The sequence below is a fragment of the Dendrobium catenatum genome, unplaced genomic scaffold, assembly GCF_001605985.2.
Source record: "Dendrobium catenatum unplaced genomic scaffold, ASM160598v2 fragScaff_scaffold_1615, whole genome shotgun sequence".
NCBI lineage: Eukaryota > Viridiplantae > Streptophyta > Magnoliopsida > Asparagales > Orchidaceae > Dendrobium > Dendrobium catenatum.
In genome coordinates this window covers 723,195-738,929 of record NW_021320077.1, presented here as the reverse complement: position 1 = coordinate 738,929, position 15,735 = coordinate 723,195, and the positions used below count along the sequence as shown (strand labels likewise).

The 15,735-nt window shown below is 35.0% G+C and overlaps 1 protein-coding gene across 2 annotated transcripts in view; it reads left to right on the top strand.

Moving 5' to 3' along the window:
- The first annotated feature begins 3,489 nt into the window (after positions 1-3,489).
- The window catches only part of LOC110094851, a 48,851-nt gene continuing 36,605 nt past the window's right edge, over positions 3,490-15,735 (top strand). The window contains exons 1-6 of one of the 2 annotated variants that reach the window (XM_020820186.2): positions 3,490-3,901; positions 4,033-4,595; positions 4,713-4,818; positions 5,065-5,182; positions 5,284-6,030; positions 12,991-14,821. In XM_020820186.2, coding sequence (XP_020675845.1) covers positions 4,397-4,595; positions 4,713-4,818; positions 5,065-5,182; positions 5,284-6,030; positions 12,991-14,821 — 3,001 coding nt within the window. In that variant the 5' untranslated portion in view covers positions 3,490-3,901; positions 4,033-4,396. Of the gene's footprint in view, positions 4,596-4,712; positions 4,819-5,064; positions 5,183-5,283; positions 6,031-12,990; positions 14,822-15,735 lie in introns of both variants that reach the window. The other variant, XM_028701003.1, reaches the window with a different exon arrangement.

Sequence of the window (15,735 nt, the reverse complement as noted above, 5' to 3'; positions counted from 1 at the left end):
TCACTAAAACAATTTTTTTACTAAAATTACACTCCATAAATTCAGTTTTAAATCTACTCAAATGAAAACCTTTAGACTAAAATGGTTTACCTACATAATTCAAGTTTACCTTCAACTCCCTCTCTACTTTCTAAAAATTACACTCCATAATGCATACACCAAGTTTCCTTCTCTTGCAAATGTATAGTGAGAACATCCAAACTAAAGGTCATGAGATAATACCTTCTCTTATCGGTGGCACTCGAGGCTGCTTTTGGCAAAAGTTGGAGAGGGTTCGATCAGGGCAGCACTCGGACGTGAGGAAGAACTGCTCGCCAGTTGGTCATCAGGGTAGCTCGCCGACTTGAGCAAAGAGAGAGAAAGAACAGCTCGATCTCGGGGCATCAGCACAGCTCTCGGACGCAAGAGAGTGAAAGCAATGGGCAGTTCTCCAATGCGAGAGAGAAAGAAATGATAACTCATTTTGCGGATTAATCAAAAATAGGGCTTTAACTGGTGCATTTCCTAGCATATTATTTGCCAGTTATACATCTGACAGATATTTCACCGATATTGATTCGTCGAGTTTAAGTAAGCCAGTGCAATATGCTCCAGTGATTCCGCCAATAATTACCCATGGAATATGTGCCGGACACCTAAGAAATTCCGGCAAAAAGCCGACAAACTTTGCGCCGGTATTTCTGTAGTGGATATTGTGCCGAAAAATGTGTCGTTAACTTACCAGCACATATTCCACCAATACGTGTGTCGGTGTTACTGGCGTAAAACATTCAGCCAAAAAGTCTGCCGATAATAGCGCATTTTTCTGTAGTGCTCTACATTGCAATACATCAAAAGTTACACGGTAAAAAGAATCCAAAATATTCATGGTTTTCCTTTTCTCAATTTCCAACATAATAAATTTCTGAATTGAAAGTCAAGGTAGGGTAGCAATATCCTACCTTGAGACAACCAATTTTCTCAACTAAGTTGACTAACAAAAATGACTCGGCAATTGCGAAACCCATATTTTTCCCTCTTACCTTTCCTCCCTCCCCACCTCTCTCTTCTTCTTCTTCTCTCTTCTTTCCTCCAATCAAACAAAGTGATGGAGTTTTTAGAAAATGTTTATATATAAGTTCTGAACTAGCATCACAATGCTGAAACTCCCAACTGCACAACACTGCCCTACTAACTTATTATAATATTTAAATGTAGACTAGTGATAGAGCGCTGCTAACTAGCATCACAATGCCCCCTCAAATTTTCATTATTTAAACTCTACCGTGTCGTAGCACCACAAAACTTGATATAACGGTGTAGTGCTCTACCCTACAACACTACAACATAACTCAAAATCTTTATTTTCTAGTTGAAAAATAAAGAGCATAGTGTCACAGTGCCGCTCTACCCAATGCCGCATCGCTCAAGAGAGTTTTTCCCGCACTTGTTATTCTCATTCTATTTCCATCCTAACATATATAAGACTTATAAAATAAGAGAAACATGATTAACATTTAAACAAAGATTTTCATTACCTTAAAATTAACTTATTAAAAAAAATTAAATTCTGGTACAGACATTCATTACATGTTAAGCTCTCTTGCACTAGACACCTTCTTTCCTTAATAGTATTATTTTGAAATAATCAAATATGTCCTTATTTCACTTTAACTGCCTTAAAAAGTTGTGTTTGTGCACTCGTGCCTTCTTTAATAGAGGAAACCTTCATTGCACTCCTCGTGCTGATCAACCTAACGAGGCTTGCCTCCTCATTCATTGTAATAGAGGCTCCTCATCCTCCCCCCATATGAAGATTCACATGTAATTAGCTTTTAAACCGGCGTAATCCCGCTCGAACCGCCCTTCAGCACCCTTTCCATCCTTCAAACAATCAAGTCACCACTACAAAAATGAATAAAGTGGCGAGTTATATTTTATTTATATTATAAATAAATGAAATCTAAAATCGTAAATATATTAAAGATTAAATTAATTAATATATATAATATAATTTATTTAAAATATTTAAAATCTAAGTTTATATTTTATTTAAAATATAAACTTAATAAAATTCAAAATAATTAAATTAATTTACAATGGTTTAATTTAATTTATATTTAAAATAATTACTAGGTTTAAAAGCTAAGTTTTTTTTAAATAAGAATAATTATTTTATTTATTTAGCAATAAATTATTAAACTTTTTTATTTATTTTATTTTAGCAATATTAGAAGGTGGAGTAACATCATCATCACGTCATCATTGCGAGATCAATGTAGTCTCCAAGACTACAATAATAACAGAGCAATATATTTACATTTATTTCTCTATTTGCACTTGGTAGCTACATTTAATTTCATTCACTTGCACTTTTTGCACTTGCATGTTAAAGAGTTGAGTAAATAAGTGAACTAAATTTATACTCATACATGACTTCATCAGTGTTTAGCAGGTGTACATTGAGTCATAATGAAGACACTTAACTTTAAGAGGTGTTCCTTCGGAGCACTAGTTTGGGACTGTTAGAGAGAGTTGTCCGATCAGATCAAAAGGTTCTACTCGCTTGAGCATACTAAGGAGTTCGCCTAGTACAGGGTGAATTAGAAATCCCTTGTTAAGAAAGCAAATCGCCACTTGTTGCCATCTTAGTCATTAGCTCTCCCCTAGAGCCTTCATCTTCAAGCTCGCAAAGCTTAGCTGTATGAAAGTACTCATTCAGACGACCCCACACATCATTCAACCATTATTGTTTGGCCTAAATCTTTCCATTCCTACTGCCTCCTTGCCTTTCCCTCGTTAGCCACATTAGGTGCTCGTGGATTCACTCGGAACCTACTCGCAGCATCTAGCTCGCCCAAGAATAGCTCGTCCAAGAGCATGTTGCTTCTTCTTTCTTTAGCTTGTCAGGGGACAACATGTGTCTATGTTAACATGTAATGTTGTTAGCTTGTAATTTTTAATTTCTCTCTTTATAATCAGTCATTCATATAACCTTTAAAATTCTATAAAAAAATAGTGTTGATGAACACTTTTTTGGGGAACTCAGAGTTATCTTTTACTAATAGCGGATACTTTATTTGCTGGAAATCTATAACTTTTAATTTTCTCTACTATCCACTCTCGCCATTTTAATGTACATGTCTCAAACCACTGGGCAGACCTTCTAGTAAAATCATATATCATCGATGGATAAATTCGAATTTTAACAGTGTACATATATATATATATACATATATATATATATATATATATTATAAAATGAATTTTAAACTTAATTATATTTATTTCGGTTTGGTTATCTTCATATATTGATTATAAGCGGGTTTATTTTACCCTGATCAGGTCGGTCTGCTTCTAGCTTTTGTCTAATGGAAGCGGCCCCCGATTCAAGATCCATCAACTTAAAATAATGACACAAGTTCATTTCGTTACTGTTATCAGCTAATCATTGGCACCGTTGCAATTTCTAATTTTCTTTAATATACTCTCTGAGTAGAGACAAATTCATAAAATTTAAAATAGAAAAAAAATAAAGAACTGTCGTTGTACTGAGGAGAGAAAGAAAGGAAACCTTGCTTCAGGCGAACCTACGTTAAGAAAAGAGAAGCCCTAACGAGGTTGCTTGTCTGTCGCTCATTCTACATCGTATCGTCTTGTCGTGCTTGCTTCCTTCTTTCCGAAGCTTGTTCCAACTTTGGAATCGCTGGAAGCAAAAGCGTGCTCGACCGGTGGTGTATTTGTCCGATCTGCTTCAGAACATCAGCTTTAGGCTAAGTTCAGCCATTTGTACTGGTGTTCGATTACCTCGATCAATGGGAGGCAGCTGTTTGGCTGCAATTTTGAGAAGGAATGTTGAAACCCTAGGCAAAACGGGAAAGTTGAGAAGGGGTTTCTTTTGGGCTTATCTGGTGGAGAGATGGTAGTTGGCATTGAATGTGGTTACAGTGTGTTCTTGCATTTGTTCAGCTGACCGCACCTTTGTCTTCGTGTAAATTTTATCGAAATGTTTGGCATTGTCTTATATTTTTTATTCCGTTTTCTATGTACTAGATTTATGGGGTTCTCAATACCTTCCATGAGAATGCGAGCGATTTGGTTTGTTTAATTTGAAGTTGGAAGATTTGTAACAGCGTTGAAGGTGGAAATGGTCATTCTTTTGATTTTAGCGGGAGCTCACCGTTTACTGCAAATGCAATGTATCAGTGGATTTGCTTTCGTGTTGTTTCTTGCATCGTGGAATGGCATTTTTTTATAACTGCAGGCTGCCAATAAAATGTGGAACAGTAATGTGAAGTCTGTTCTGAACGCGGGAATGCGGGCATCGGTATTTTCGGTTTATTTCCCCCATTAATTTGGTTCATGAAGAAAATGGTAATGTTTGGATTTATGTAAAGAAAGCAGGTTTTGGTGAACGATGGCGCCTTCACCAGCTCTGAGATGCTCACCAGGGTGGGAGCACATGGCAGAAAATGGTCACAAGAGTGGCCGAAGTTTTGAGAGTGTATTGACTTTTAGAAACAAGGATGATGATCTTGCACTGTTCAATGAAATTCAAAATCAAGAGAAAGATAACTTTCTTCTCCATACGGCTGATGATTTTGAGGAATCTATTTGTAATGCCCCATTTAGCCATCTTTTTGAACTGCTTGATTGCCACAGTTATTTGGTTTATGCTTAGTAATGAAATTATCTAAACACTTATACCATTTAATTTTCTCTCGAATTATCAGCAAAGTTGAGGCATTTCTCAGACTTCAAACTTGGCATCAACATTCCAACTAGAGGCGAGAGCAGTAATTTGCTTAATCAGGAAGGCGACAAAAATGACTATGATTGGTGAGTTATTCTAGCGGGGAATATTAGCTGTTTTTTTTCCTTGTTCTAATTATTGTATACATGAGTAACATTTTTGAGGGAACTTAACCTGTTGTTACTGCAGTTGCTTTAACAGGACATTCTACGATTACCCATCAAAGCTACCATATATATATTTTTTCCTTTTATCCTCAAAATTGGCCCGCTATTGTCCATATAACCGTCCTCATTATCTGATGTTAACACAACTTTTATATTCATGAACAGGCTATTAACCCCTCCTGATACACCCCTTTTTCCATCATTGGATGATGAGTATTCACAACCAATTAATCTTGTATCTAGAGGTAGGTCAAGAAGCCAATCGATTACTTCAAGATCATTGGTAGGTTTATCCATTTTTCCATTCATTTCTTCAACCTCGTGGTGGGATTTATCCACTATCTTCATTAACAGGGAGCTCTCATTTGTTATTTCTTGTAACAGACTGATAAGAGTAATCAGACAAGTCGAACTAGTTCTAGTCCAAACAGACTAAGTCCATCTCCTCGATCAAGTGGCAAATTAGCCCAAATGAGATGGAGGTCATCTTCAGTCCCACGATCTGGTGCATCTCCTGCCTTTAGGTCTACAACACCTACCCGAAGGTCATCTACTCCAAATGAACAATCCACACATACTCCAAGGTCCTCAATTCCTACATTACAAAGGCCTAGCACTGTTTTTAGTATTCATTCATCAAACTATGTTGGAAGAGGACCCTCTATAGTAAATGCAAGTCGGGGGAATTGTTCTTCACCAAAATTACCTGGGTGGAAAATGACCCTCCCTAGTTTCACCTTAGAGACACCTCCAAACCTATGCACTTCTTTATCAGATCTATCAGTGACGTATACAAAAGGTTCTTCTCCAACATCTGGAAATGCAAGGGAATCATCAAAGAAGCTTGGGAGGAAATCAATGTCACCAACTAGTTCAAGAAGCACTAGCTCGTCACATGGTCAAGAAAGAAACTGTTTCAGCTCTTATAGTAAGTGTTCTATGGTGTCCTCTGGTGATGATGATGATGAATCTCTGCACTTCATAAGAGTTGGAATCTCTAGAAGTACTCCTGCTAAAAAAGATGGAGCTCTGGAAAGCAACAAAATCATGTCATACTCTAGAAAACCATCCGGATATTCACCAACAAATTCCATACCCAAAAGGTCTTTTGATTCGGTCCTTAGATTAATGGTATCATCATTTCTCTTTCATTTTGAGATTTTTGGCTAATATATCAAGCGCATGAATCACTATGTTATTTTTTTTAAATTTTTTCTTATGCTTGACATCTTATTATTATTATTCTTATTTTTTTCTTTGCAGCATTATCTACACTTGCTTGCTAATTGAAACCTGATACTCTTTAAACCTCATAAAAAAGGGTTTATTTTTGTTATCTGCAAACCTTGAGGGGCCAATATTGCATAAATACGTCAGCATTAGTGAACGAAGTTGATTGAACTATTGATATGAAGAATATTAACTTTATTAGGACTAAATATCCATTGCTTTTTAAATATTCTATTACATACAATTACAGAATGCATTTATTCTATTTGAAAGTGAATGCCCGTTATCCTTGCGTACCACTAGAAGTCATATCAATGCTATCATTTTTCCATTAAATCATTAAATCTAGTGGTGTACTTGAGTTCAATAAATTTTTGATTGCTTGATTAACCATTAAATGTATAAGAAGTTTTTTGATGAACGGTTTTATTGCACGTTAAGAAATTTATGATTTTTACGTCATAGCTTTACGAAGTATTTTGAAATTTGATAAATGGGTTGCAATGATATTTAAAGCATATTTAGTGGCTTTGATTTATAAAAAATGGGTTGAATTGAGATTTTAAGTAGGTTTCTATATGTCTGCAATTCATCAGTTTTTTACAAGCTTATTGAATGATTTAATCTCCATTACAATTGATAAAAGTCCATAATCATTTTTTATGTTGTAGATGAATATCATTAGTTTGGCTTGGCATTACATTTTATGACCATATAATGTGTATATTTTGGAACAAATTTGGGAGGCAAATGCGCTCTACTTAGGAGGAAAGCTCGTATGTGTGTGTATTATATGTAGTGGTTGTTGATTTTAGTTCTTCAAATGATTGTCTTCCATATTTAATTAAAAAGAGGGTGATTGAACGTGTCAGTTTGCTTGGGTGGGTAATTGGACGTATGAACTTTTTTGGATGTGCGGCTTTTCTATTGTCGTAAAATAGTTCTTTTTGACTTATCTTTTATATTATGTAGAAAATTAAGAAATGATGAATGGGATTCAAAGGGCGTCGGTTGGATAAGGAGGAAAAGAAATTTTTCATTGCATGGAGATTATTTCTCTTGAATGAAATGTATGAATGACTTTCACTATTAATTGGAATATACTGTTTAATTTGAGTTTCAAAAATTGATATTAGTTTTTGCAAGTTATACAAAAATTTAAGTGTACAAGGACTCCAACTATCATATAAATATTGTGTTGCTGCTTTTGATTAATAACAATTCTAGAAAATATATTTCTCTCTTAATTTACATGGTATTAAAGCCCCATGATTTGGCTAAAAAATCTGGAGTTGCCCAAGGGTTCACGATTGGTATATATTGACTAGATCATGCACAGACATCCACCGTTTTGATGGAATCTAATAATATGGGTGATATAATCAAGATCTATCACAACTAACAACATTATTAACTCTCATTTTGCTGTAATCATAATAAAAAAATGCCTTACCTATCATGGTCGACAGTGATCAAGACCTCTCCAACTCCTTCCAAATAACCATTCACAAATTGAATGTTTTGTGTGGCCTCAAACAGTTAAAATTATACATTTATTGAAGGGAAATGTTAGGCTACTTGATTGATGCAGTAAAAATAACCAACTATGAACGATCGAATATTCAGGGCATGGAAGTTAGAGAACTCCTAAGCAATTGCTTGGCCCCTAAATTTGTTGGAGGGAAGTATTACAAAAACCTATATGTTCCATCAAATCTCAAGGGATGGTTGAATGTTGTTATTCAGATGTAGAGAACTGCTAAAATTTTGAATTAAAATCAAGGATTTTGACAATCTAAACAAGGAGAGCAAGAAGTTACAAGCTATTACAATAAGATGGTAAAATTGTGAAAAAAATTGGATCAATGTTATGGAGATGTGTGGGAGAACCCGATTTGTGCAAGGTTAAAAAGAGAGAATGGCTATATTTACATTTTCCTTGCCTAAATAAATTGCAATCTAGATGAAGTGAATGGAAGAAGCTTAGGTGGAAAACATTTCTGATCCATGCGTAGGTTCGTTTCTAATGAAACTTGAAGAGTGTAGAAAGAAAATAATGATTTAAAAAACAACAACCAAGATGTGTTCTGAGATTAAATTTTTGTCATGTTCTCTTGATTAGATGTTGAGGGATCAACAAAGAAAAAAATCATGGTGCAAACTCAACGAAAACCATGGCATGTAAGGATACTCGTTGGAAAATTCATAGAATGCCAGCACACTAGAAGAAGAGACCCTATGGCAAGGTGCTTCAAACCACCACTGAAGTTTCCCATGGGCAATCGATTGAGTCTAAAACATCTCCTTCATAAAGGAGCAAATAATGCACCTTCAAAAATTCTTTAAATCTCCACAATTCTCCTTCACACTCGTTATTCATTAGTACAACAAGATAATAAAATTATTTTTTCTCCATAAAAAATAAGCCGCAAGACTTAGATCATTCTTATGCAGCAACTAATCACATGACAAGTTGCTCACATTTATTTCTTATGCACCTTTTGCTGGCAAAAAAATATTGAAGTTGTTAATGGGCCCTTCTTGGTTATAGCCGGGATTAGTTCAATTCAAATTTCTCCCATGCCAAATTTTCATAATGCTCTTTATGTCCCAAATTTATCATTGCCCCTTTTATCCATTAATAAAATAACTCTTGATCTCAATTGCCATGCTAATTTCTATCATTTCTATTATGAGCCATAGGAACTAGCTCAGAGAAGATTTTTGACAATGCTAAGGAGGATAAAAGACTTTCTTTAAAGATAGAATAATTTTGTGACATTATAGGCTTTGCTACCCTTTTTTGTTGCATTTAAAATAGTTATTCTCTAATATATTCTACAATAAAGTCCCATCTTTCTTAAGCTGTGAAATTTGCCCTTTGTTAACTGAACATCATGTTTCAAAATCCTCCTAACCTTATAAACCATGAAATCTATTTTTTTTATTCACAACAATTGATGGGGTCCTTTTAATGGTTTCAACTCATGCTTAAAAAAAAAAGATTTGTACTGTGTTTCTAAGGTTAGTTGAAACATCTGACCAGGTCAAAGATGCTAAGTTCATATTTGGATTATTAGATAGCATTGTTGAAGAGGTTGGAGAACATTTGGTTGTACAAGTTGTGACATATAATGCAAGTTTTTATAAGACTGCATGTAACAAACTTATGGAGAAAAGGAAACATCTGTACTGTATTTCATGTGCTGCACATTGCATAGATCTGATTCTTGAGAAGCTTGAGGAGCTAACTCAACATAAGAATGCACTTACTAAAAAAAAAATCAAGTTTATCTACTACAAAGAGGAGAAATCGCTTGTCGACCTTGAGGATGAATTCATTGGTGTACATTATGTACATAGGAGACTCAGAGATATGAATTTAAAGAAAAAGGATTAATGAATGATGAAGATCCTTTTCTTTGCGAGGATGTGACATCTGTTAATGAGCGATTTTTAGATGATGAAGTTGAAGTGATGCAGTCTGAATTACAAGATGAAGATTTAAATGTTAATTTTTTTGATGGTCTTAAAACGTATACAGCCACCACAACTCAAGAACAAATCAAAAAAGATATATAAATAACATAGTTTTTTTAGACTTTTATTAATGTATTACACTATTATTCATTTTGATATTGTTTAAAAATATTTAGGGAAGAGGAAGATAACTGACATTGGGAAGAAGGACCTGATTGGGAGACATTAGACTTTATAGGAGAGGAGAAAGGGGAGAGAGTAGTTCATCATAATGATGATTCAAATGAAGACCCCCTTAGTGATGACAGTGTTGATGACTTATGAGTTCTTATGTGATATGTCATTGCTATTTATTTTTGGAATTATTTTGTTAATGAAAAGAATACTATGATTTGGGAAAGATGGAGTTTGAGTTGAATTATATTTAATGTTGTCTTATTATTGGGATATTTTGATTTCACTCCATATCTTGTGTATTTTTATGTTTTATATATTATTTACTCATTAGTATATATAAAATTTATCATTTTATGTTTACGCAATCTTTTGATTTTGAGGCTTACGCCTCAAAATGCCTTGAGGCGTACGCCTTAATACCCGATTACACAATTTTAAACATTGTTTACAACTACTCTAAAGATAGCCTAATAGGCAACTGCCAGCTAAAACAGGGTAAATCCTAACTAAATTAATGCACACAATCTCCAAAGTGGAGCTACAAACACTCCCAAGGGAAGTTATAAATCTTTCAAAGGGGAGTTATAAATCCTCCTAAAGGGAGTAACAAATCCTCCCAAGGGGAGTAAGCAAACTCAACGACAACTTCCAAGGAAAGCCGTAAGACCTGTTGCTCAGGCTACTTCTAATAGAAGTAGTAAGACCTACTCAAATGCAGAATTATATGTCTTCTAGCAAAACCCCACTAAACTAGATCCTTGCTTACCCATGTTTAGCCGACAACTTCTAATAGACGACGTAAATTTGATTTCAATTAACACTTTAGGGGAAAACTCTAGGTAAAAGTGACTTAAACTCAAACCCAAACATTTAGGCTACTTCTAAAAGAAGCCGTAAGACCCACTACACGGGCTACTTTCAGTGAAAGCCGTAAGCCCTGATCCCAAATCTAAACCCACGGTCTACTTCTAATAGAAGCCGTAAGATGAGACACTTCTAAGTAAAGCTGTAAGACCCGCATGTTAAGGAAACTTCTTAGCAAATAACCTCAAAACTAAACCTACGGGCTACTTCTAAACGAAGCCATAAGATCTTTTAAATGGGTGACTTACAATGAAAGCTGTAAGCTTCGACCCAAATCCAAACATAAGGGCAACTCCTTTACGGAGCTGCAAGACCCAACATAAATTTAAACTGTGGGCAACTCCCAAGCGGAGCCACAAGTCCCAACCCAAATAAAATAACCTACTTTTATCCACTTCAATTTACTTGGGATCCCTCAGAGGAGACAACCCATGGATGCTAATCAGATTCCTTGTATACTATAATCAACATTTGTTAGTGTTGGTAGACTAAACCTACGATATACCCCGGACAATGGAACCATGAGATCTTGATCAGGTTTACCGTCATCCCTCACAACCAAAATTAAAATTGTTGCATGTGTAAAAATTGATTCATCCTTAATCAAGAATTATCTTTTATGCGTTAGGAGGGGTAATTAACTATGAGGGCTTGCGCTTATAGGAAGTGGAATCTCAAAACTAAATAAACCTTGATGCTAATCATCAGTGGAAATCTGGTTAATTAAAAATCTAATCTACCTCTATGAAAATGAGACCTATAAGCTTGTTAAAGCGGGGTTCGTGTCGTAGCACTGTCTTTTCCTGAGTGAACACGATCTTGTTTGGTTTAAATTAGTACTCACAAAAGGAGGCTACGGAATATATTAAATCATATTTTTGCTTAAAATGGGTGTGTCTGCGACTGTGTGTGCATGCGGGCATTTGTGGGTTTGTTTGTGTATGTTTACTTGTGCATGTGTGTGTGGGGCTAAGCTTGCTAGTCCTTTGCGCTTTCTAGTATTGGATTGGTACAATTTTTGTCGAAGCTCTATATTACTTTTTTTTTTGAAGCTGCTAAAGCTAGTTGTTTTCGAGAACATTATATGAAAATTATGATGAATCTAAACTTACATTACATTGATTATGTGCCAACCTTATCTATTAACTTTGGTGATGTGAAGTTATAAATAGTGGTATGAATCATAAAATTTTTAACTTAAAACTTGAATCAAATTTATTTTCTAGTTTTCAATCTTGTCAGTACAAGTTGAATATATTATTCATTCTAGCTCGACTGTAAGTACAACCACTTGATTATGTGGGAAGTCATCTCTTTGTATTAGTGTGTGGCCTAGCTTTTTTTTTTTAACTTTAATTTCGTTTCTTGTCTATTTCTTCTGTAGAGTTTGTTATTGTCTTGTTTAGTGCTATTGATTTTGGTGAAAAATTGATATATACAAAAATCTGTTTGTGTAAAAATTTATTCGTTTGCTCATTCATTTTCTTCTTTTCAAATTCCTACTGACATTCTTGGATATTTATAATTGTTTTAATCATAATCAGTTGAGCTATTGTATTGATTTGTAACTATTAATATTATGAATTCTAATTTTTCTTGGCAGGAAAGCATGCTACCCATCATATTAGTTGCAATAGGAAACACTAACCTGGAGTTATCTTGAATTAGTTGTGCCATTTAAAGTTGTGGAGCGCATTTGAAATGCCAATGCGAGTTTTGACAAGTCTAACCTTGCATTGTAGATGGCCTATTTTTTATGCAATTCTTTGACCTTTCTGTCACAATTGAGGCCACAAATCTTTTCAACTGGGTTTGCCCATTTGGATGTGTATTTTTAATTATAGATTATATAGATTCTGTGGCATTGTTATGCACAATTTTACCAGGGTTTCCCTTTTAAATTTGTTTTTAATTTTATTTTTATAAAATTATAGATGTTATGCACAACCAAATTATCCAATTAAGTGGCATTAGTTTGGTGGTACAGATTGTCAATATAATTGGATGAGATTGATATGATGTCGGACTTCAGGGAGGAGATCGAAATTCAACATTATTTAGATGTATGAAAATGCTTTAGTGAAGTAGAACATACTTAATGCTTCTCTTTACCGCAATGTTGGATTCCTAAAATTGGCTAATTTGGTTCTTTTCACGTTTTCAAAGTTGTTGAGTTTTTTTTTTTTTTTTTAAGTTTTGATGGATGGAAAACCAACCCTAATGCATTCATTCCTACTTTCAATGCTGTTTTCTTTTATTTCAAGAAATCAATACTACGTATAATTGCTTTTATCTTTATATTTATCTTTCTTTCGATGGTCTTTTTTCTTACCTATACAGGCCCAGCACAAAACACCTCATAATATGTTCAGGCCTCTTTTGTCAAGTGCCCCTGCAACCACTGTCCGGCCCATTTTCTCAAGGAACTCTTCACTTACCACTAGTAGTAATGCAAGCTCAGAACAGGGTCTTTTAAGTGTTGCACTTGATGTGGAAGGAAGTGAGCTTGAACCAACGGAACTACATGCTGGATGGGAAAGGACTGAAGACTCTGAAACCCAAGAGGAAATATTTCTGTTTGATAAGGTGGATGAGATTATTGAAGATACAAATCATGCTGTACTTTCTAGAAGGCCTCCGAGACGGGATGAGATGTTTGATGAAATTTTGTCAAAGAAATTTGATTCGGAAGATATCCACAAACTGGTGTTTCAAGATGTTGAAACAAGTAACACCAATCTAGACTCAACACATTTTATTGACAACCATTGTGATAAGGATGGCCATATAATGTCCGCTATTTGCTCCAAATGTAGTAAAGAATTCAAGGTTTTAGATTTGGATGAATTAGTAAATTTATGCCAAGAATGTGCTGAAGATGATAGGCTTTGTACAACTGGAAGAGCTCTAACCTGTGTGCCGTTGACTCAAAATGATACTTTTCTGTTGGATTTGGCAGTAGACACAGCTGGCAAAGGACCACTCAACTGTAAAGTTCCTGAATTTCATCACGCGGGTGAACTAATGGGGACTGATTGCTTGCCAAACATCTGTTCTATACAGTTGTTGAATCAAAGGGAGTCTGAGCTTTCCAATCAGCATTTTGACAGAAAAAGGGATACAAATGTTCCACCGGATGTCAGCATTAATGCACCACAACTGTCAAACCAGGCTGTTAATCCCAGTTTAAAAGTTGATATTCCTGAAGGCACAGGTATTTCAGTGCTTCTATTGCATGGATCTGGCAGTAGTAAGTGGCCAATTTTACAAGGAAAGACTGTGTCTGCTACAAATGTTCTTTGTTTTGAGCCTTCTTATTCTAGAGATAATATTAATTACTTTCAAAGAAGCATTGGGCGAGACATTGCTTCAGCATCTTCTGCGGTTGCTCTGGGGTCATCCAAGCAGACAGAGAATTCCATTCACCACCAGTTAAGTAGGGAAGGAGGGGCAGACAACATGAGAAATGATACTGATGGCAATTCTCATAGTAAGAGCTTACCTGTCGATTTTCCAATGAATTGCTGTCAATCTGGGCACCTCAAAAGTGAGAGTGAGCAAACATTAAGTAGTTCTACAGAATGTTTAGGATACGAATCATTGAGAGAAATAATACTTGTTACTGAAGAACATGAGGACTCTTTTGATCAATCAAATTTTAATGACATGCCTTCTTCATCTACAAGGCCAGTCATTTTTGAGAATTTCATATCCAAACATACCGATTGTTGCATGACATTAACCTCCTATGATTCACAAAATTTGAACGATCTAGGAAATAGTGATTTACCTTGCTCTTCAGCAGCAGCACAAGTAATGTGTAATGAAGATGGCACTTCATCCATTCATGCTGATGAATACCCTCAAAACAATGGAAGGAATCTCAGAAATATAGGAGGAACTGATATTCGTGGTTGCTCTGTGACGGAGGAAGATTATACTTCTCAAAATGGTAACTTGGATGCAGCTACTAAAAGATTCTTCATTCTGACTACTGAATTACCACATGTTTCCAGTGAGCTTGAGGACTACCATACCGAGTGTATTCCCTCCCATAATCCAGCATATACAGAACAGTCCAATGGACATTCTGTCTCCCAAATATCAGAGACTGAAAAATCCTTTTCTACCTCAGAACCATGCAAAGCTTTCCACGAACATGGAAACCATGGTATGCATCATTTAACCTTCTGGGCCAATTAGCTGATTTACCATTTCTTAAAATTTTGACTTAGGTTTTGTTTTTTACTGCAATGCTTAGTAGTTTTCTAGATACAGTTCTGACGAATGTTATCTTCAGTTTCGCAATTTAATCATACGCTAACTTTTCAGCTGGTTGTTTACATGGATATGTTGATATGCCTATAAGTGCGCTCACGAATAATCAAAATTTTCCTTTTCATGCTTTCTAAAAGTTGTATAATTTAACATAAAATAATATTAATAAATCAAACTACTAAAATGAAAAGAAATTCTAAAATGTTAAAAAAGAACTTCAACTTAATTTATTTTTCTGCATCAATTCCCTTATGTTGCGAGAACTCTACTTCCAAGAGTTGAAATGTTGTTGAAGAATTGAAGGTTATTGATTGTATTGTGGATCTGGCGAATTCCATCTCTAATAGGATATATGAATGTGAAACCCTTCATGAAGAAGATGGTGAAGAAAAGAGAAACTGCCCATAGAGAGGAAGAGATGAAGCAAGTGAACATCACCATCATCCACAATGTCAATAAAAGACTTGTCTTAGATCCTTAAGTTCATATTCAAACTTTGAAAATACATCTAAAAGCATTTTGTTAGGCCGGAATAGAGAAACTATTCCCTTGTAGGGCCGGTTCTCTGCTACAGGAGACGTTTTTTATTGTTTCGTTGGAATTGTTGAATTTTTCTCACTGTTTTTATCAATCTTACAATCTTGTTAGGGTTTACTTGAAATATACAAGTATTTCCTATCACATTTAGCGATGTTCATATACACAACTAAACTTTACTTTTATATGATTTGATTCATGGCTAACTGAATGAAGCTAACATTTGTTGACCCGTCTGCTGTAACAAAAAAAAAAAAAAAATCCCGCTTA